At 37.4% G+C, this 21387-nt stretch overlaps 1 protein-coding gene, 2 long non-coding RNA genes and 1 pseudogene across 4 annotated transcripts; 3 read left to right on the top strand and 1 right to left on the bottom strand.

Annotated features, from left to right (window-relative positions):
- The first annotated feature begins 1009 nt into the window (after positions 1 to 1009).
- On the top strand, positions 1010 to 8416 carry LOC132644700 (methyl jasmonate esterase 1-like; annotated as a pseudogene).
- Positions 8417 to 11212: 2796 nt separating this feature from the next.
- LOC132600247 (methyl jasmonate esterase 1-like) lies at positions 11213 to 12635 on the top strand. Its single transcript, XM_060313324.1, has 3 exons — positions 11213 to 11692; positions 11791 to 11919; positions 12119 to 12635. Exons 1-3 carry the CDS (start codon positions 11219 to 11221, stop codon positions 12401 to 12403), a joined length of 888 nt encoding a protein of 295 aa, XP_060169307.1. The 5' UTR covers positions 11213 to 11218; the 3' UTR covers positions 12404 to 12635.
- A 513-nt stretch (positions 12636 to 13148) lies between these two features.
- Positions 13149 to 21350, top strand: LOC132600246 (uncharacterized). The gene is made up of 3 exons (XR_009567168.1): positions 13149 to 13324; positions 14422 to 14469; positions 21068 to 21350. It is a non-coding gene; the product is annotated as an uncharacterized LOC132600246 (long non-coding RNA).
- LOC132600244 (uncharacterized) lies at positions 15958 to 18493 on the bottom strand. 2 transcript variants are annotated; one of them, XR_009567167.1, is made up of 3 exons: positions 17881 to 18493; positions 17016 to 17071; positions 15958 to 16247 (listed from the first exon to the last, which is right to left on the bottom strand). It is a non-coding gene; the product is annotated as an uncharacterized LOC132600244 (long non-coding RNA). The 2 variants fall into 2 exon arrangements; XR_009567166.1 differs by lacking the exon at positions 17881 to 18493 and having other exon boundaries at positions 17016 to 17874.
- Positions 21351 to 21387: the final 37 nt, after the last annotated feature.

Raw genomic sequence — 21387 nt, 5'->3', positions numbered from 1 at the left:
AGCTAACCCAGCTTGAGATTATGTAGTCATGAATAAAGCATAATTGAAATAAGGGAAAAAGCTCAAATATGCCATCGAACAACTATAAAAAATGGCTCATCTAGGCCACTCGTTAATAGATAGGTTCATTTATGCCATCGCCGTGACACATTTGGTTCATTCGTACCACTAACCACCAACAAAGCTCTACTACTACTAAATTTTGCCATGCGGCATTATCTAAATCCTTCAATACTTACCAGCCCCCACTATACTTGGATAGAACCCTTGGAGGAGTTGGTCAATGAGAAGAACCTGATTAAACTTCCAAGAGAAACATGCAACATAAACAGGGGCGAATTACCGCAGAGATTAATATATAATGTAGTCATTAATATATTGGTTCATCTGAACTCAGTAGTTTTGACTCAGATCCTGTATGTGTAGGAGGGTCAAATGCGGGTTGAGCTAAATTTGGACGGATCAAATTCAGCTGAATCAGTGGCCACTTCAAAGGTTATTTGGGCTGGGATGGGTTGAGTCAAGATGAACTACGTAACGGGTCATAGTCCAACACCCCCAATCCTAACAAATTAAGTTTGAGTTATATTGTTTTTGCTAAAATTTGTTTGATTACCAAAGAAAACCTTTTTTCTTTCTTCCATTAAATCTAAAATATCCAAAAAAATAAGGAATTGACAAGTTTTCTTATGAGTCAATATGAACAACATATTTAGCCCAAATCAGCTCAACTTTTAGTTGTATTGACTTGGGTGGTACCCAAATTGACCTGCCATGAATATACGCCCAATGGGAGGGTCATAGTTTCATGGGTTAATTTTATCATTTGTTCGTCCATATTAAGAAGTTCATGTTCATCCATATTAAGAAGTTCACTAAAAATGTACAAAATAACGAAATTTTGAACCTAGTAAATTAAATGAGTTGCAGTAGAAACCAAACTTGAACCCATATAGTCAAAACTTGTATCCGCCTTTGAATATCAATATCAAATGCCTCAAATAATAGCCAACTTGGGGTTGCTTCTGCATCGAAGTAAGTTAGCAAAAGTCAAGATCCTGGAATTATAAAGTTGCCTTGTAATGGTTCCAACTATGTGCCCGTTCCTCAAAAGAAGCAAAAAGATATGGAGAAAAGAAAGATTCTAACAAGTCTAGTAGTTCTAATACTTCTGTTTCCATATGAAAATGCAACCTTTTCAGGGCCTAAAGCTAAAAAGCACTTTGTGCTAGTTCATAGGCCATGCCATGCAGCCTGGTCCTGGTACAAGATTGTGGCATTGATGAGATCTTCAGGGCATAATGTCACAGCTATTGACTTGGGTGCTTCAGGGATCAACCCGAAACAGGCCCTCGAAATCCCACATATATCAGATTACTTTAGTCCGCTAATGAAGTTCATGACTTCTCTTCCTGCACATGAAACTTGTAGGCCATGATCTTGGTGGCTTCGCAATTTCTAAAGCCATGGATAGCTTTCCAGAAAAGATTTCAGTTGCTGTATTTGTCACTGCTCTAATGCCTGGTCCAGCTCTCAATGCAGCCACCATATTTACTGAGGTACCAGTTTTCCATATTCCCAAATTTAGCCATGAGATGATATGTTAAGTTTGCTTACATTTTTACATAGTTGAAACTAAATATACTTCGTTACAGGCATTGACATTCACTGGAGTAGTGTCTGCACTTGATAATCGTGTTACATTCGATAATGGACCTACCAATCCTCCAACAACCTTCATTTATGGTCCGAAGTACTTGGCAACCTTTTTTTACGAGCAGAGCCCAATTCAGGTAAGCAAAGTATGATACAAATATATATTTGAGATAGCCAAGTTCTGTCATTCTGGTCAAGCCAATGGCCCTAAAATGATTAATGACTTTGTCACGACCCAACCCCGTAGGCCGTGACTAGTGCCCGATCTGGGCACCCGAACCCATCTATCAAATATTATCTCAAATTCTATTAACTCATTCTAGTATATGGCGGAAGCCGACAAGGCTTTATTTCAAATTTAGGTAATTTCCAGAAAAATTTCGGCAGAGTTTCCTTTGTTTTACGGACTATCCAATATACCCTGCACGCAGAAAATACCAACAAAAGCCACACAGGGCTAACCAAGCAATATATAAACATATGCGGACCGGCCGCCTCGGCGTATAGGATCGCCCAAACAACATATGCGGACCGGCCGCCTCGGCGTATGGGATCGCCCAAACGACATGTACATACATCCATACAAAAAGACCCTAACCCACAAACATGTCCACAGACCTCTAAACAGACCGACAAAATCATATGACAGGACAGGGCCCCGCCGTACCCATGAACGAATATATACAAATGCACTAATAAAAATATATATACCAAAAGTATAAGCTCCGGAAAGAGAGGAGCACTCCGAATAGCAGAAAGGGTGTCCTAAACAGGTGGATCACCAGGCTGTGCGTCCGTACCTTCGGGCATGAAACGCAGCCCCCGGAGAAGGGGGTCAGTACGAAATATGTACTGAGTATGCAAAGCAGAAGGTACAGAAATAAATCTGAACAATAATCGAATCAGATATATAGAAAATAATACATATAAAAAAAATATCAAAATGTTTATTTCCAAAGTATAAATTATGTGTAACACCCCGCATTTTAGGACTGAGTTTAAGCTCATATCATTAGAGTTCTAGTGGAAACATGGAAGGTTTGAACGTTTTGCGAAAATGGTTGATAGGCCTATTTCGGGCAGCGATAACTCCTTGATCGGTTTGGAATTTTGGAAGGTACTATCAATGAAGTTGTAGTATGTAGAAATACCTTTCTAACGATATAAGGATCAAGCCAATCAGAGATCGGAGCAAGGAGATATGATCGTCTCAATATGGCTAATAGTAAGGCACTTGAAATCCTATAGAATCGGCTAAGTTTTTGATACGTCTGACTTCCAGTCAAATTTCATGAAACTACGTTGGGAATTTGAGAAAAACTTCCTTGATGAAAGTTGTAGCCGTTTGAAATATATTTCCAACGGTATCTTACGGGGGTCAAACGGACATCTGTGCAAAGAGTTATGCCCATTTTACTGAAGCCTGTTCGCTGGAAATTCTGCCAGCGTAACGGCGACGTTACGGGCCGTATTTCGTGTTACGGTCCGTAACAGTGGACCGTAACGTCCCGAAAATTTCCAGAAACTCACTGGAAATTTTCACCAAGATACGGTACCAAGTTACGGTCCGTATCTCGTGTTACGGGACCGTAACAGTGACCGTATCTTGGTCCGTATATACGTTTCGGGTCACCTGACTTCGGGAGGCCATAACCCTATCATAACTTGGGAATTTGGGAAAACTCAAAGAACGAAAGTTGTAGATAATTGAAAAACCTATCCAACCATAGGTTGTGGGTTCACAGGAGACGTCGGGATAAGGAGATATGGACGTTTTAAGACAGCAAGGTCTCAACCCGTTTTCAAGTTGGGTCAAACCCATTTTCCCTTGGTATAAAAGGGAAATATAACCCTAGCAGCCCATTTCTTTCTCCAAATTCAGATTTTAGAGAGAGGAAGTGAGAGAGAAGGGAAATTAGAGAGAGAAAGTAGAAAATCAACCAAGTTTAAGGCCCCGAATCCCAAAGCTCGTGAAGGAAAAAGTGTAGTACAAGTCGTTGTCGTCATTTTAAGCCCAAGATCGGACTTGAGGGTGTTGATTTCGTGATTACTACTCTTGAAAGGTAATATTTCTACTCCCTAATCCTTTATGGTTTTGAATTGATGAATTCTTGGGAGAATAATAATTGGGTTGTTGAAGAGAATTATATGAACTATGCTAGGATTGTTGGATTGTTGATGTGGGATTGTTGGATTCATATGTGTGATGAAGAATGATGTTAATTACACCTAATTGAGATTGTAGATTTGGCTAGAAGTAAAAGAATGGGGATTTGGTGAAGAAAACACCATTAATGAGGGTCATAGAGCTTCATGCCCACTAAGTGTTTGATAAAATGCTTAGATGAACAAAACATGGATATTGTTGCTAATATAGAATCCCTATGACTTGTATTGCTATAGATTGAAGTTGAAGGGATTGAAGAACATTGTGATACGCTCAAAAGCGGGAAGTTAAGGTATGTAGAACTTCCATCCACATGTGGGAACTTCTATGTTCTTCCCCATGATCCGTTTAGTAAATTCTATGAAGTTCAACTCCTAGGGCATTAAACCCAATGTATTGGTAGCCCGTAATTATGTATGTATGTATGTACATGAATTCCGTATATATGTTCGTTATTGTGTTCCTAAACCTCCATTTCGGACATTAGGAATCCTAGCTTAATCCATGAATCATGAATTCTTCCTCATGTGTTCTCATGATGTTTATATGAAATTGTAAAATGTTATTTTACAAATTACAAGCATGTTTTCAAGTCAGCTACAAACGTATGATTATGCATTATGGTATTTCTCATGATCAAGTTTACAAGTTATTTCATGAAAATATGTTTACAAGTCCTTTCGTGAAATCATGATTTCAAGACAAGTACAAGTTAATTCACGAAAGTCATGGGCTTCTTAGCCAACTATATTATTTTCATGTTCGGGAGTTGTAATAATACCGAGAAGGCTCAGATAGCCTGAAACTACGTATGCCAACGTAGGATAAGAATCGCTCCGCCCAGTAGGACGATTCCTTTATATGTTCCCCATTGAGGGATTTGGATCCATTCATGTTATGTTCATGTCTCGTACCCCGGCAAGGTACGAGATGGCTTAGCTGATCGGGCAGAGATCAGACTCCACGCTCCTCCCCGTGGTGGTTTATGTCGGTATTACAGATTATTACAGATTACTACAGACTATCTCATGCTTCCAGTACTCAGTTTCAGTTTTAAATTTCATGATTTTGTACTCATGCTCATGCTCATGTTCATGTCCAAGTTTTCAGTTTCAGTTCTTACTATGTTATTCCATGTTCCATGTTGTTTCTTCCGGTTGCTTTACATACCAGGACATTCAATGTGCTGACGTCCCCTTTTTATTTCCCGGGGGCCTGCATTTCACGATGCAGGTACTAACATACAGGACGACACATCTGCTCAGTAGGACAGCATCCGTATCAGCTTATTGGTGAGCCCCATCTCGTTCGGGGTTTAGTCAACTTTTATCTTATGATTAGTTATGCATCTAAAGGTATGCTGGGGGCCTTGTCCCAGTAAGTATGTTTTTCAGTCAGACTCATGATAGAGGTTTCATAGACTAGAACAGACAGTTATGTCATGTCAGATAATCGAAGTCGCATAGCCATTTTGGCTCACTCATGTTTAAACAAGTACTTTATTAAGTATTATGACTTATTATGTTTTATAAAGGCTCATCATGCATTCACGTTATATTCCGCTTATGTTATGCATCATGATGATTCAGCAAGTCATGTGGTTCGCTCGGTCACATGTAGTCAGGCACCGAGTGCCGTGTTACGTCCAGGCCATGGTTCGGGGCGTGACATTATGCATAGGGCACAGGAAAATGTGGTCGCCCGCCTGTCGATGGCGCCACAACACAGCATAACACCAGAAAGTTTCAAATCTCCGAATCCCCATCACACATCACAACATAGCATAACGCCAAACACAACATAACGCCAAACATAAGTGGAACCCGACCCTCGAGCAAGGAGCACGGTGAACCATAATCACAGCATAACACCGGAATGTATCACAAAGCGCACGACAACAGAACCGGCCCAGGAACCGGCGAACGATATCATAGTAGGCACGAGCGGAGTAGTGAGGAATCATATGCATAAAATCATTATTATAAATCCGAAGGATAAGTAAAATAGTCATATTCGAAATCGGAATAATAATTATCACTTTTTGATTCAAAGTTGTCGAATTTACATAAAGGGCGTCGCGGGACCCACGGACGAGTATAGACCCGAACTGAGCCCGCCTATGAAAAACATACCCATTATACATCAAGCAAACTCCTATAAAAATTATTGGAGCAATCCGAACCTCTATGCGAAAAATATGGCATTCAGAGATTACAAAATTCCTTAAAGTGAACATTTTCTATGCGGATTTCGGAAAGCGATTACTTCAAATACATCATGGTTCATATTTCATAAAAACATACATAAGAGTGCCAAAGAATATATATATGGATCATAACATGCTCGGATCTCGAATTTGGAATTCCCTTAAAGCTCTAATCTAGCCTATGTGAAACTAAGGCATGCCAAAAGAAGGAAGGTTGCTTTACATACCTCAAACGCTCTCCAATATGATCCAACTCAAGCTAAGTCCAAACTATGATTCGGGCTGCCCACGATCTAAAAATAAGCCATAAAATGCCAAACATTAGCTAAAGACTCTTTGGGCATTAAATTCCAATTTCGCCCTTAATTCTACAGAAATTTGGGCAGCATTTCCCCTGTAAATAGGCTACCCCGAGAATTTAACTCGGCCGTATCAATCAACAACAACAACAACAACCAACCTAACAACATCAATAATAAATTCGGAAGACAAAATAACATTAATAGCTCTCTTTTTCATCATTCGACAACTTTCCAAATATTCAATTCAACAGCTCACATTCAAGCCACCACATCGCTCACACATTTAATTATCCACCCGAGTCTTTACCACAATATTCTAGGACATTCTAAACAATCCACATAATATTTCCAACGACCCGAAAATTTTTCCACTGTTTGGCCGAAAACAGTCCCCTTTTTCCATTCCTCATTTTCAAGTCATGTTTTGTACCACAATCCACAATATAACGATATGATTTTCATAAAATATACAATTTACGTCAAACGCACAACTAGCCTCAAAACAGCCCACAATTTCTCAACATCAATCTTGAGCCACTTAAACACTTATTTCCAACTAGAATTCGTTTCGACGATAACTAAAATACTAAGCGATAGTATTACGATCTTCGACACATTATAAAACTCACATTCGCCCGCGCCACACACATACACATGTTAATGATTCTTATATATACAAATTTTATTCAATGCACAAAGTTCTCCAAATCAGTCCGCAACGCTTACTATGTCAATTTGGGACATTAAATTCTCATTTCTAACCTACAAGTCATCACCATAACCATTACGACGCTAAGCGAGATTTATTCCTTCTTTGCTACAATTTGGAGGCTATAAACACGGCTACACTACACATATACATGTATCGATGATTTTTATTCTTTTCCCCACTCGATACCAATCTAACATAATATAGAATTAATTCATCAATTCCATTTGTCACACCCATATACACGGCTAGAACACCCATCACACAACCCACTTCCAATCATACTATATTTCATGATTTCCATCCCTATTAACATACCATAACATGAATAAATGTTCACAACACAAAAACAAGAGCAAAACATACCTTTCTTCTTCAATCCACCAAATAGTTAGGGTTTGCAAATGGGTACAACTAATGGTTGGATGACCCGAACAACTCTTCCACGCTACTTAGGGACCTCAATATAGTGGGTTAACACCAAGGAAATAATTTTTGGGAAGCTAGAATTTGATTTGGTTTTCCTAAGGTTGGGCCGAAAACAGTGGGGGTTGGGAACTCTCTATTTTCTTGTTTTGTGCTAAGTGATGAAGTGAATAAATGAGGAATGAAGACTTGGTCTTCATCTTTTAAGTGGTTCACAAAATATCCACATTGCCTTGGGTCCACACAATGTGTTGGACCAATTAAAATTGGTCACACAATGTGTGGGACCCCTTTTTAATTCACACGGCCCCCATGGCATTTTTGGCACCACATTTTAAATTCCAATTTTATGAATTGTGGTCCCAATTTTCCCTAAGTGTTCAATGCCAACAATTTCATATATAACTTATATCTCAAAATAAAATCAAGGTCAAGAATCCCGACTTTGTATCCCGAAATAATTTTTTTTTTTGTCCTTAACTTATCATAATAAATCCAGATTATTCCACTGTACAAAAATACCGGTTCTAACAGACTTGCTTTGCCAAAAATGATTAGTAGGCAATTAGACATCACCTACTCGAAGATTTTACTAGTTTATCCATTTATTGATCTATTCGACTACTTAATCGTAACATCGACATGGAAATGATTTAAGTTGTCTTTTTCCCCTTCTTGGTGTTAGGATTTGGTGCTGGCCACTACACTACTAAGGCAGTTATACTTGTACAGTTTGGATGACATATCAAAGGGGATGGTTCATTCAAGCAAAAGGTATGGATCAGTTACGCGAGTGTTCATTGTGGCAGCTGAAGATAAATTTCTAAAGAAGAAATTTCAGCATTGAAAGGAATCCACCAGATGAAGTGAAAGAGATCCAGGGCTCTAAGCCCCTTCAACTTTCTATTAATCTTCTGAGCATTGCCAACAATCTAATAGCTGTTAATTAAGAAGAATAAGGGGGATAGGTTAAGGCTGAGAATAAAGATTCAGTCTATTCACATATCTGATGCATTTATATGGCGCTCTCAGTTCTTTCATGGAAGTCCTATTACCGAACTAGTTAACTTGATATTTCAATCATTTTTCAGTGTTTGGAATTGACATCAAATATTGAAGTTATAGCCACTCTGACCCCCTCCCATACTCTTTCTGTTCAAGCTCCTAGTTTTCTCGACAGTTGAGCAGAATAAAGAATTAAAATTCAAGTTTAACATGCAAGGGATTTTTTTTTTTTTTGTCACCTCAGGACTTAACACTGACAACCAAATTATTATAATCACTGTATTTGTACATGAAGAAGACATTGCAAAGAAACTAACTTTTTCACTGCAGAATTGCGAGAAACTAACTTTGTCACAGCCGAATACACTTGTTGCCAAAAATGAAAAGTATACATGTATTCCACATCGATTTGCTAAATGCTTTACTTGCAATGGCTTATAAGTGACTAATATCGTACAATTGTTTTTATAGCAATATATAAAAATTAAACTGAAACTGAAAAGGTGATCTCTATTAAACTTAATGATATGTTTTGTCAAGTTTTCCATAAACAATAGGTGCACACATACACTTTTTTTTTTAAATTTATTTTTTATGAAAAATCCTTAAAGATTAGATACATAAGAGTGGAATCTCTTTCTGCATTGGAATACAATAAATGGTACTGCATAAAATGTCGAGATAATCATGCATGAAAAGTAGATTATGGTAACAAAAAGAGAAGGAAGAGAGTAACCTTGAAATCAAATGGTAAAACATAGATGAAGGAGGAAAAATTCCATCACAAGCCCAGTGACGATTTCCATTCCAAAATCAAAGCTTCTTGGAAAAATACAAGACCACCTCAAACTACCTTTTAAATTTCTGCTTGCTTCAAGTTTCAATAATAAAAATTCAAAATTAAAAAAATCAGAAGAAAACACAAGTAAATTACCAAGAAAATTTAATTTACTTAAATTAAGAAGAAAAAGGGATCTTAGTAGCTCCATTGATTAGCTATTTAAACTTTCACCTTGTTGATGAAGGTTCATTTCCCACTTTGTTATCCCCTCCCCCATTTCCCTACGTAATTTAAAAAAATAAAAAAGTACTTAAAAAAAATTAAGAAGAAAAATTGCTTAAGAAATCATTTCTAGAGTTACATTCCTAGCTAGAATGAAAGCTAAAATCAACAGACTGAGGGTGTGTTTTTATGAGCTATAGACGTATATAACATCTACTTAACATGATGAAGAAGAGCAATAAAGTGCATCAAACAATCACCACTCAAAAACGTTTCGGAAGATAAATTTGATCGTGAATTGAATAGTTCGAATGGACTTGATTCAGAAATATACATATAGTCGTTACAACTTTTCAAATTCTCACTTTTTTTTTAAGCAACAAGAGGCGTTGAAAAAAAAAATGTAATTTTCTTTTGTAGATATTTATCATTTATTCAGAGTTATGGGGCAATTTGCAGGATTGCCCTTAGCTGGGGGGTCCTTAATTTTTGTGCCTCAAATCAGTGGTCTTTAATTTTTGTCATTCGCTAAAAGTCTATTAATTTCGGGTTTGAACTTTTGCTCAGTCAAAAAATTTAATTTTTTTTGCAAGACATAAGTTGAGATTCGCAGGGCATAGCTTATGCCTTATGACATAAGTTGGGTTTCAAAATATGCCTTAAGGAAAAAAAAATTACTGAAATTTTGCAAATCTCTACGCCTCTACCTTAAGGCCTAACTTTGAGCAAAAATTAGGCCTTTCAAGGACAAAAATTAAAGACCACCCCAAAAGAAGGGCAATCCACGCAAAAAGATATTTACTTTTTTGTACAAAATTATTACTAGGAGTAGTGTTTAAAAAGGTAAAATGATTGTTCAACTTTTAAAGGACATTTTGGTAATTTAATTTTATACTCTATAGTGTCCTACTTCTAGAATAGTATAATATGATTATTATATATTAGTACTCCCTCCTGTTCAATATAAGTTTCCATTTAGTTTCTTCGCACCCTGAAAAACAGTAATTAACTCCTAGAGAAAAATAAGTATTTTGAATAAACTATCCTTAATTAATAAGGCTCTTGCTTGGCCTTGAGTAAAGAAGGACAAATCTGAAAAAATAAAGTTAATTCCTTCTTGATTATATAAGTGGACATTTATTTTAAACAAAAATAAAAAGACTAAGTGGACACTTATTTTGAACTGAGTTAAAAAGGGGTTACCTAATTACCCCCCCCCCCCCCCCAACCCAAAAAAAAAAACCCAAACTCGAACCCATAAAGTTCAAATCCTAAATTCGCCTCTAATTATATACTCCCTCCGTTCACCTTTACTTGTTCATTATGGACTTTGCACACCAATTAAGAAATAATAAAGGAAGTCCATAATTTACCATGATACCCATATTAATTGGTGCATATATTTAATGGATTTGAAAAATGATTTAACATGAGTGATTAATACTATGATAAAACAGGAAAAAAGAAATTGTGTTCTCTTCATATGTTAAAAGTGACAAGTAAAAATGATTTTTTTTTTAGAATACTCGACAAGTAAAAGTGAACGGAGGGAGTAAAAATCAAATGCCTCAAATAGTAGCCAACATGGGGTTGCTTCTGCATGGAAGTAAGTTAGCTGAAGTCTAGTTCCTCTAAAAATCAAATGCCTCAAATAATAGCCAACGTGGGGTTACTTCTGCATGGAAGTAAATTAGCAAAAGTCACGCTCCTGGAATTATAAAGTTGCCTTGCAATAGTTCAAAATATGTGCCCGTTCTTCAAAACAAGGAAAAAAGATATGGAGAAAAGCGAGTTTCTAACAAGTCTAGTTGTTCTAATACTTCTGTTGCCATATGCAAATGCAACCTTTTCAGCGCCTAAAGCTACAAAGCACTTTGTGCTAGTTCATAAGGCAGCTCATGGAGCCTGGTCTTGGTACAAGATTATAGCATTGATGAGATCTTCAGGGCAAAATGTCACAGCTCTTGACTTGGGTGCTTCTGGAATCAACCCAAAACAGGCCCGCGAAATCCCACATTTTTCTGATTACCTGAGTCCGCTAATGGAGTTCATGGCTTCACTTCCTGCACATGAAAAAGTGGTTCTTGTAGGCCACGAACTAGGTGGCTTAGCCATTTCTAAAGCCATGGAGACCTTTCCAGAAAAGATTTCAGTTGCTGTGTTTGTTACTGCTCTAATGCCTGGTCCAAATATCAATGTAACCACCGTCTACACTGAGGTATTAATGTTCCATATATTTCCAACTTTAGCCATGAGATGATCTGTTATGTTAGGTTAAACTTCTACATTTTTGAAATTAATTATACTTTGTTACAGTTACTCAATGCAGTATCTGAACTTGATAACCGTCTTATATACGATAATGGACCTACGAATCCTCCAACCTCCGTCATCATAGGTCCGAAGTACTTGGCAACTAATATTTACCAGCGGAGCCCAAATAAGGTAAGCAAATAATAATGCAAATTGATATAGCCAATATATTCTGTTATTCTGGTCATAGAATGACCCTAAAGTAACCTCTTTTGCCAAAAACTATTAGTAGGCATCACCTACCGGAAGATTTAATAGTTAATCCAAATTAAAGATCTGTTCAAGAACTGCAAACTGATTTAAATCGGTTTATTTTCCTTCTTGATTTTAGGATTTGGCGCTGGCCACTACACTAGTACGGGAAGTTCCTTATTACAGTGCGGAAGATGTTTCTAAAGAGATAGTTCTTTCAAGCAAAAAGTATGGATCAGTTAGGCGAGCATTCATTGTTGCTACTGAAGATAAAGTTCTGAAGAAGGAATTTCAACAGTTGATGATTGAAAAGAATCCACCTGATGAAGTGGAAGTGATCCAGGGCTCCGACACAATGACCATGATGTCTAAGCCCCGTGAGCTTTTTACTACTCTTCTGAGCATTGCCAAAAAGTATAACTAATAGTAGCTGTTAATTTAGAAGATTAAGGGGGACCGGTGTAAGGCTGAGAATAAAACATCATTCATTTCACTTATCTGATGCATTTATATGGCGATCTCAGTTCTTTCATGGAAGTCCTATTACCCAGATAGCTAATTTGATATGTCAATCCTTTTCTTTTAGTTGTTATTTCCTTTCACTGTTATTACAGTGTTTGGAATTGACATCAATAAACAACCTCTATTTCCTGTTATTACTGAATTTTATTTTAATTTGGTTAAATCTCATCAATGGGGAGGAGGAGATATTGAAGAATTAGAACAATATGAATGAGGAATATGATGTTATACCCCGTACATTTATACGACGAATTATCCGCAAGCAAATCGACTCAAGTTAAAGGCGGAATTATTTTCGGATACGAAATAGAAATCATTAATTTTCAATTTTAATTAAAACATAAATTGTGTATAAATTTTATTGGTATAAAGATATTATTGGAGATTAGGGGTAAATTAACTATGATTAGATTATTAAGTGGGATTAAAATTTAAATCACTTCATTAATTAATTAAGCTTAAGGGGCCATGTGAGCCCCACCCGAATAAAAAAAAATATAAAGGAATCAAAATCTGGAAATTAACAAAACAAGGTGCAAAAGTGAGTCATCAAAAGGGGGAATACGTGTAGCAATATGAGAAATATATATATTTAATTGGATGTAGTGCAAATGACCATTTTCAAGTCATTTGTTGGTAGACAAAGCTCAAGGGCAAGAAAAAAAAAAGTGCCATGGCTGCTCACGGCTAGATTGGGGTTTTAAAAAAAAAAAATCAGTTTTGTTGCTTAGTAAAAATTCTAAGGAGAAGACAAGGAGATAGAGGTGGAGAAGCAAGAATAAGTATAAAGATTTAAGACACAAATTGGAGCCAAGTATCCAAGGTAAGAATTGGTTATTTCTTTTACATTTAGAATGAGTTGGATGCATTGTGAATATGTATAAAATGGTGCATGTTGGTATTGAATGTTGTTGTTGAAATTTACAGTTAGTCGTGTGAAGGGCTTATGTGAAGTAATGTTTGAATTTCTTGTACATGTATTAAGGATGGTTTGAATGATGTAGTGTGTTTGAAAGGAATGAAAATTATGGAATTTTGTATGTGGTTGTGTTGAAGTCGTGTAGGAGTTGATTTAAGGAGTTAATGGACTGTTTTATGTGATACTTTAGTTGTTGATTGTTATGGACATTGTGGTGTATTGTTTGCATTTTAAATATGTGAGTTAAGATGTAAAAGAAATGATATATGTGGAAGTGGGAAAAACAGTCCAACCGTGGACTGTTTTATGTAAATGGATGGGCTAATTTAGTTTGAATGTTGATTGTTGTTGTCATGGGTTCTAAAATAAGAATGAAAACATCGATGGTTAAAAAGTGGAGTTGAAGTCGTTATGGGCTGTTGTAGGAGTTAGTATGTTATTAATATAGTCTCTTGCGGTTATATAGACAATGTTGCTAAACGTGTTATTGTTGTTTGGTTGGAGTTGGACAATTGCAAGTTATTGCGATTTTTGTAACCTTGATAGATAAGTGTTGATCACAAGAAATTATAAATGGTAATGTTATGTTGCTGTTTTGGGCCGTGAGCAGGAGTTATTTTTTATCAAGCATGATAGTTAATTTTAAGTAGAATTATAGTTGTTGTCCCGAACTATATGGCGAAAAGATTGGAAAGTTAAAGTTGGAATTGTGTTGATACGATCATATTGTCGCTTTTTATTGGATTGAAGGAATTGAAAGTATAAGTGTGCCCATGTATTGTTGCTGGTATTTCTGTGTCTACAGGAACACAATTGGAAATTTGGATAGGTGAACCTATAAGGGGAAGTGCTGCCGAATTTTCGCCAAAATGCTAGATAATAGAATACTTAAGTGAGAACATATATATAGACTGGAATGTAGGTCCTATAGAAGAATGAACTATAGAGTGGCGAACTAGAAAATATAGTTACTAACGATAACGTCACTTTTATATAAATAGGCGAAAAGAGCAACGAGGCAAAAGGGATTCACGGATAGTCGTCGACAGGTATGTAAAGCTATCCTTTTCTTTCTCTTGGCATGTCCTAGATGTACTAGGTTTGAAATTGAACCTCGGGGGATATTCTGTTTATAGCAAACTAAATCTGAAAATGTCCCCTTTTTCATTCAATAGAATTGAATCCTATAAGTACGTTTTGTTGAAAGAATTTGGTAAGTTTACTGTTATACCCCGTATATTTATATGTCAAATTATTCGCAAGCAAGTCGAATCAAGTTAAAGGCGGAATTATTTTCGGACACGAAATAGAAATCTTTAATTCTCAATTTTAATTAAAACATAAATTGTTTATAAATTTTATTGGTATAAAGATATTATTGGAGATTAGGGGTAAATTAACTATGATTAGATTATTAAGTGGGATTAAAATTTAATCACTACATTAATTAAGCCTAAGGGGCCGTGTGGGCCCCACCTGAATATAAAAAAAAATATATAATGAAAGCATCAAAATCTGGAAATTAAAGAAACAAGGTGCAAAAGTGAGTCATCAAAAGAGGGAATACGTGTAGCAATATGGGGAATAATATATAAAATAAGGCATAGTGCAAATGACACTTTCGAACTCCATTTGTTGAAAAATCAGCTTTCAAGAACTAAACAAACCAAGAAAAAGAAGAGTTGAAAGAGAAGGAGGTCACGGCCATTGGAAAAAAAAAATCAGTTTTGTGATTTAATATAATTCTAAGGAGAAGACAAGGAGAGGGAGGTGGAGAAGCAAGAATAAGTATAAGAATTTAAAACACAAATTGGAGCCAAGTATTCAAGGTAAGAACTGGTTATTTCTTTTACATTTAGAATGAGTTTGGATACATTATGAACATGTATAGATGATGAATGAATGTATATAATTTTTTGCATGTTGGTATTGGATTGTTGTTGTTGAAGTTGAAGTGAGCCGTGGGTGATAGGTTTAGATGGAATCATGCTTAATCTTCTTGTACATGTATTGGGAGTAAATTGAATGTGTTGTGGTGTGGATAAATGGATAAAAATCATGAAGTTGTCGTAGTTGTGTTGAAGCCGTGTAGGGGGCTGTTTTCGGCCAACATAGAAAAAAAATTGTGGATTGTTGGAAATATTATGTGAATTGTTTAGAATGTTGTTGGTATGGGTTTGGGTTAATAATCGAATGTACGAACGATATTGTGGCTTTAAAGTAAGCCATTAAATTGAATAATTGGAAAGTTGTCGAATGGTGTAAAAGAGAGCTACTAATGTTGTTTTGCCTTTCGGATTGATTATTGATGATACTAGGTTGGTTATTGTGGTTGTTGTTGTTGATTTTGAGCGAGTTAAATTCCTGGGATGGCCTATTTACAAGGGAAATGCTGCCGAATTTTCTGTAGAATTGAGAGTTAGTTTGTAAGACCCAGCTAGGGGCCGTGATGGGTACCCGGGGCTAGCCACCGAGCACCACTCGTTCTAATACTCATCTTACTCATTTAATGCCCTTTTACCAATTTTACACACAAATTGTAGGAAAATCATATTTTATATAGAAACATAAATACTTATATACATTTTCCTCTCGGCCATCAAAATAATATATACATAATAATAACATCTTGTGAGACCATCTGACCCACACTGCGTATCTACGAGCCTCTACTGACATACTAAACATATAGACGGAACAAGACTCCGTCGTGCCCAAAATATGCATATATACCAAAAGAAGAATCATAAGCACCTCCGGACAATGGAGTGCTCTCAATCAGCTGACAGCTACTAAGGGTCTGGACCAAGCTCACCTCCCTGTCTACCTGTGGGCATGAACACAGCGTCCAAAGAAAACGGACGTCAGTACGAACATTGTACTGGGTATGAGAGGCATAAATAATAAAGAAAGACAGTGTTAATATAATGTGAACAGCAATATGAAACATCTGAATCTGAATGACAATCATAAAAGAAGTAATGCATGCTATCTTACTCATACTCATCATAATTTCTTATATGCATAATATGCAAGCTGCCCGTCCATATCGGAACGGTGTAATAATCAATAACATTAGCCCGCGTCCAGGCCTCCCGCGTCCGGGGTACCATCTCATGCCGCCCACTAGTGGTGTCTGCCCATGCCAAAAGGTCATGGTGTATCCGTATAGCTGCCCGCCTTGGCGGTGACTGCCCGGCCAACTAGGCGCGGTGTAATATGATCATGACATGCTCATAAAAAATACTTGTAATAATATGCTTATCATAATATGCTTATCATAGTACATGCATAAGACTCAAGATCAACTATACTCTGTCGGGGTGGCGTAAGGTCGTGATCCCCCGATTTCATTATGGAGCAATTATTGACATTCTGCCTCACCTTGAAGGAATTAGTACATAAGGTGAGTGTAAGAAATAAATAGCATCATTATCAATATGGCATCATCATATCATATCTCTTATCTCTTATCTTATATAGACATTTATGGACTTAGGCTTCTAGCTTTCCGGAAAATAGGAACTCATGAAGAGGAAAAGAACTTATGTTATAGGATTCATGCCATTCGAAAGAAAGGACTAGCCTCACATACCTTTGTCGTTTAGCTATGTTATCGTTCACTTGCTCTCCCCAATGTCACGTTGTTACCTTCACGGGAGAATTCATATTAACATTAGTTAATAGATTATAAGAACGCGTCGTAAATTCTAGAGAAAATTGGGCAGCATTTCCCCTGTAAACTTAACAATCCTCAAAATTCCAACTTAGCCAAACGTCAATCAAAATACCACCAACAACAACACCAACAATTTCATATCAAACTAGACTTAAATCCATTCTTAAATTACTCCCAAAACAGCCCAATATACATTCGGATGTCAATGCTTGTATACACTTCTTTATTTCCGTATATTCATAATATAACAACAACAACTACAGCCAATCCCCCGATATTCCAGCCCATAACGACCATAAAACAGTCCCCAAAATATCATCGCAAAACAGCCACAAATGTTATACCAAACAGCTCCAAAATATAGTCACAAAATAACCACGAAAAATACATAAAGCAGCTCCAAAATTTTGTCATAAAACAGCCACGAAAATTACATAAAACAGCCCCAAAATATTGTCAATAAATAGCCACGAAAATTACATAAAACAGCCCCAAATATCGGCACAAAACAGCCCGGTATACGCTTTGTATACAATATCTTTATACACTTTATTCTCCCAAATTCAAGAACAACAACTTATCAACAACTTCAACAACAATGTCAACAATTATTATACATCATAACTCAGCTAATTCCATCAATTTAATCCACCTAAAACAGCCCCTTAATCCATAAATCCCAACAAAACAACAAACGAGTTTATAATGCTATTTTCTCCGTTCTAATCCGTTAAAACTCTAAATAAACTTGTTAACAATGAAAAATGGACCTTAATCTTACCTTAATTTTGCAGCAACCACTTCCACCCTCTCTTTCTTGGCTGATTTTTAGCTCAAATTGAAGGCAACGCGACGTACAACACTTTTCTCTTCAGGAGCTTCGCGATTCGGGGCTTAGATTGTGGTCACAATTTGGTTTCTTTCTCTATCTCTCCTCTCTCTCTCTACCTCTAAAATTTCTGGGTTTGTTGAGGTCTGAAAATGAAAGAGAAGGCCGATTTTTTTTCATTAAATGGCAAAGAAAATGGGCTGACCCGACTTGGAATCGGGTTGGGCCGAATTCATTGCCCAGCTTGACCTTTCTGCCTTAAAATGGCCATATCTCCTTATCCCGATGTCACATGAAGACCCACGACCTATGGTTGGAAAGCTATTTCAATTATCTACAACTTTCATTCTGGGAGTTTTCCCAAATTCCCAAAGGACGATAGGGTTATGACCTCCCGAAATCAAATCACCCGAAAACGTATCTTAAAAATATTATTTTGGAGGGCTTTCACTTTGATTTGGCTCAAGGATCCTTCTTGGGTTGTGTTTAACTTCTCATATATTATTCATATAACTTGTCACATGTTCTAAAAAAAAATCTCGACATGTGGACCCCACCTCAGCTTATGAATAATTCATCGTACGAAAATACGGGATATAACAGAATAATTACTTAAGTGCCTATGGTTAACATTGGATATCCATTGGCATATTTGTAGACCTTGGGGAGCCCGAGGCGTAAATTTGGATTAGCGTTAGATTGGCTAGCTTGGAGTGCGTACAAGGTATGTAAAGCGCAACCATTCTTTCTTTTGGCATGCCTTAGTTTTCAATAGGCTAGATTATAAGCCTTGAGGAAAATTCTAAGATTCGAAATCCGAGCATGTTATGAGCCTTATAAATATTCCTTGGCACTCTTATGTATGATTTGATGAAATATGAACCATTATGTCTTTGAAATAATCGCTTTCCGAACTTTGCATAAAAAGGTTTCACTTTAAAGAATTTCGTAATTTGTGAACGCCACATCTTTCACCGAAAGGCTCGGATTGCTTCAATATTTTTGTAGAAGTTTATATGGCATATAATGAGTATATTTTCCATAGGCGGGCCCGATTCGGGTCAATACCCGTCCGAGGGTCCCGCGACTTTCCTTTATGTAATTCGGACAACTTTTGAAGGAATTTGGTATGATTATCATTTCGAATTTCAAGTATGGTCATTTACTTATATTTGAGTCTATGATAATGATTTTATGCATATGGTTACTCATGACTCTGCTCGTGCGTTCTGTTATATCTTTCGTCGGTTCCCGGGACGGTTCTGTTATCGTGCGCGCTTTGATATACTCCGGAGTTATGCTGTGTTTATGGTTCACCGAGCTACTCGCAAAAGAGGGTCGGGTTCCACATATATTTGGTGTTATGCTGTGTATGGCGTTATGTTGTGATGTGATATGTGACGGGGATACGGAGATTTGAAACATTCTGGTGTTATGCTGTGTTATGGCGCCATCGACGGGCGGGCGACCATATTCTTCTGTACCCTACGCATGACTTACCTATTTTTGAAAGTAAACAAATTTTGATATGTTGGATTTATACTTATGTTTTGTACTACTATTTCGTTTATGCCTCAGATTTGTTTCTGTATTTTCTGCTTTGCATACTCAGTACATATTTCGTACTGACCCCCTTTCTTCGGGGGGCTGCGTTTCATGCCCGCAGGTACAGACGCACAGTTTGGTGATCCACCAGTTTAGGACACCCTCTTCTGCTGTTTGGAGTGCTCCTCTTATTCCGGAGCCTACATTTTGGTATATATACTTGTTTGATGCATATGTATATATTTGTTCAGGGGTACGGCGGGGCCCTGTTCCGCCATATGATCCGTTTGGTCTGTTTAGAGGTCTGTAGACGTATTTGTGGGTGTGTGTGCCTACTTCCGTACAGTTGTGTTTATATGATCTCTTTCGTTATGGCAGCCTTGTTGGCGTGCGGTTTGTATATGTTTTGGGTCGTTGTGCCAATTGATAGCCTTGTCGGCTTTTGACATATTTGACAGCCTTGCCGGCTTTTCGTTATATATATATATATGTCCGCACACGGTTGCGTTGAAATGTGTTTGAAACAGTTTGACATAGTTTGAGACGGCATATAGTATTTGTGGCCGTATATGCTATCTGTATGTATTCGATTTGGATAAGTGTGTTACGATTTGGTATGTTTGTCTGTCTGGGTGTCCAAGTAGGGCACCAGTCGCGGCCCACGTGGCTGGGTCGTGACATTTACACAAATTGCTTGGAAAGTTAGGAGATTGTTCGAAGATCTCCAGGGATGACTCTATAGACTTAATGTACGTAAATTGAGCCTATCACTTTAGTTGACCCGAGGTGGGCCCACTATGCTCGATTTCACTCTTATTGCATTTTAACCTATTTTGAGAAGTTTTAAAGGAAACGTCTTAACTACTCTTCTGACTACTAAATGACACTTGTTTAAGTTATTCTATTGAGTCTTATAAATTATTTTGGAATATCGAAATGATCCCAAGAAGACTATTATCGCATAATCTATTTTTGTTATCCGAAATATACGCACCGTGACTATCGTGCGGTTTCATTAATGCGGTTGTTGTTCGGAATACTCCATCGAGTCCTTGTAAAATGTATTATGTCTCATATTGCATTAGTTTCTCACTACTCCACTCGTGGATGTCTCAATGTTTCCTTCACTGAGCCCGGGCCAGGATATGTTGTCAAGCGTATTCCTCTGCATTGTTCGCCGTGCCTCGATGGTGAGGGGGCAGGTATACGTGTACATGGGTTGTGGAGTATGCTGTGCCATGTACACTATTTTGATATGATATGATATGATCCGATATGGCTATTTGACATGACATGCTATGTTATGGGGTTATCCCCTATTCTGATCCTTATGTGTTGTGGCACCAGCGTCGGGAGGGTGACCACGTTCTGTCTACCGAGTCCCTTGGCGGGGGCCGGACATGATATGGCATATGTTTCTGTACACATTCCTTATGTTTTGAAATATGCATTTGGTATTCTGGATTTTTGCATTCCTTTCTGTTCGTTCTGTTTCCGGTTATGATTTTGGTTTCTCTACTTCAGGCTTTACATATTCAGTACATATTTCGTACTGACCCCCTTTCTTCGGGGGCTGCGTTTTCATGCCGCGCAGGTACATACGACAGGTTCGCTGATCCGCCCGCTTAGGATCTTATTCTGCTATTCTGAGGCGCTCTCTTATCCGGAGCCTATATTTTTGGTACAGTCTCCTGCTATTGTATAAATGTACGTCACTCAGGGGTACGACGGGGCCCTGTCCCGTCATATGATTCTGTCGGTCTGTTTAGAGGTCTGTGGACATGTTTGTGGGTTGGGGGTCTTCCTGTATGAATGCGTGTATATGTTGTGTTTGGGCGATCCCATTCGCCGCGGCGGCCGGTCCGCATATGTTTAAATGTTGCTTTGTTGGTATTTTCTGTGCGCAGGGTATAT

Source organism: Lycium barbarum, chromosome 6, assembly GCF_019175385.1.
Source record: "Lycium barbarum isolate Lr01 chromosome 6, ASM1917538v2, whole genome shotgun sequence".
Taxonomy (NCBI): domain Eukaryota; kingdom Viridiplantae; phylum Streptophyta; class Magnoliopsida; order Solanales; family Solanaceae; genus Lycium; species Lycium barbarum.
The sequence above is the reverse complement of the archived record's forward strand: the minus strand, read 5'-3'. Positions and strand labels throughout refer to the sequence as shown.

What these genes read in the sequence shown, in the direction of transcription:
- LOC132600247 (XM_060313324.1), top strand. Translation starts at nt 11,219, where the DNA reads ATGTGCCCGTTCTTCAAAACAAGGAAAAAAGATATGGAGAAAAGCGAG. An exon ending in TAACCACCGTCTACACTGAG is followed by an intron (nt 11,693 to 11,790) that starts GTATTAATGTTC and finishes ACTTTGTTACAG; the next exon opens with TTACTCAATGCAGTATCTGA. An exon ending in ACCAGCGGAGCCCAAATAAG is followed by an intron (nt 11,920 to 12,118) that starts GTAAGCAAATAA and finishes TCTTGATTTTAG; the next exon opens with GATTTGGCGCTGGCCACTAC.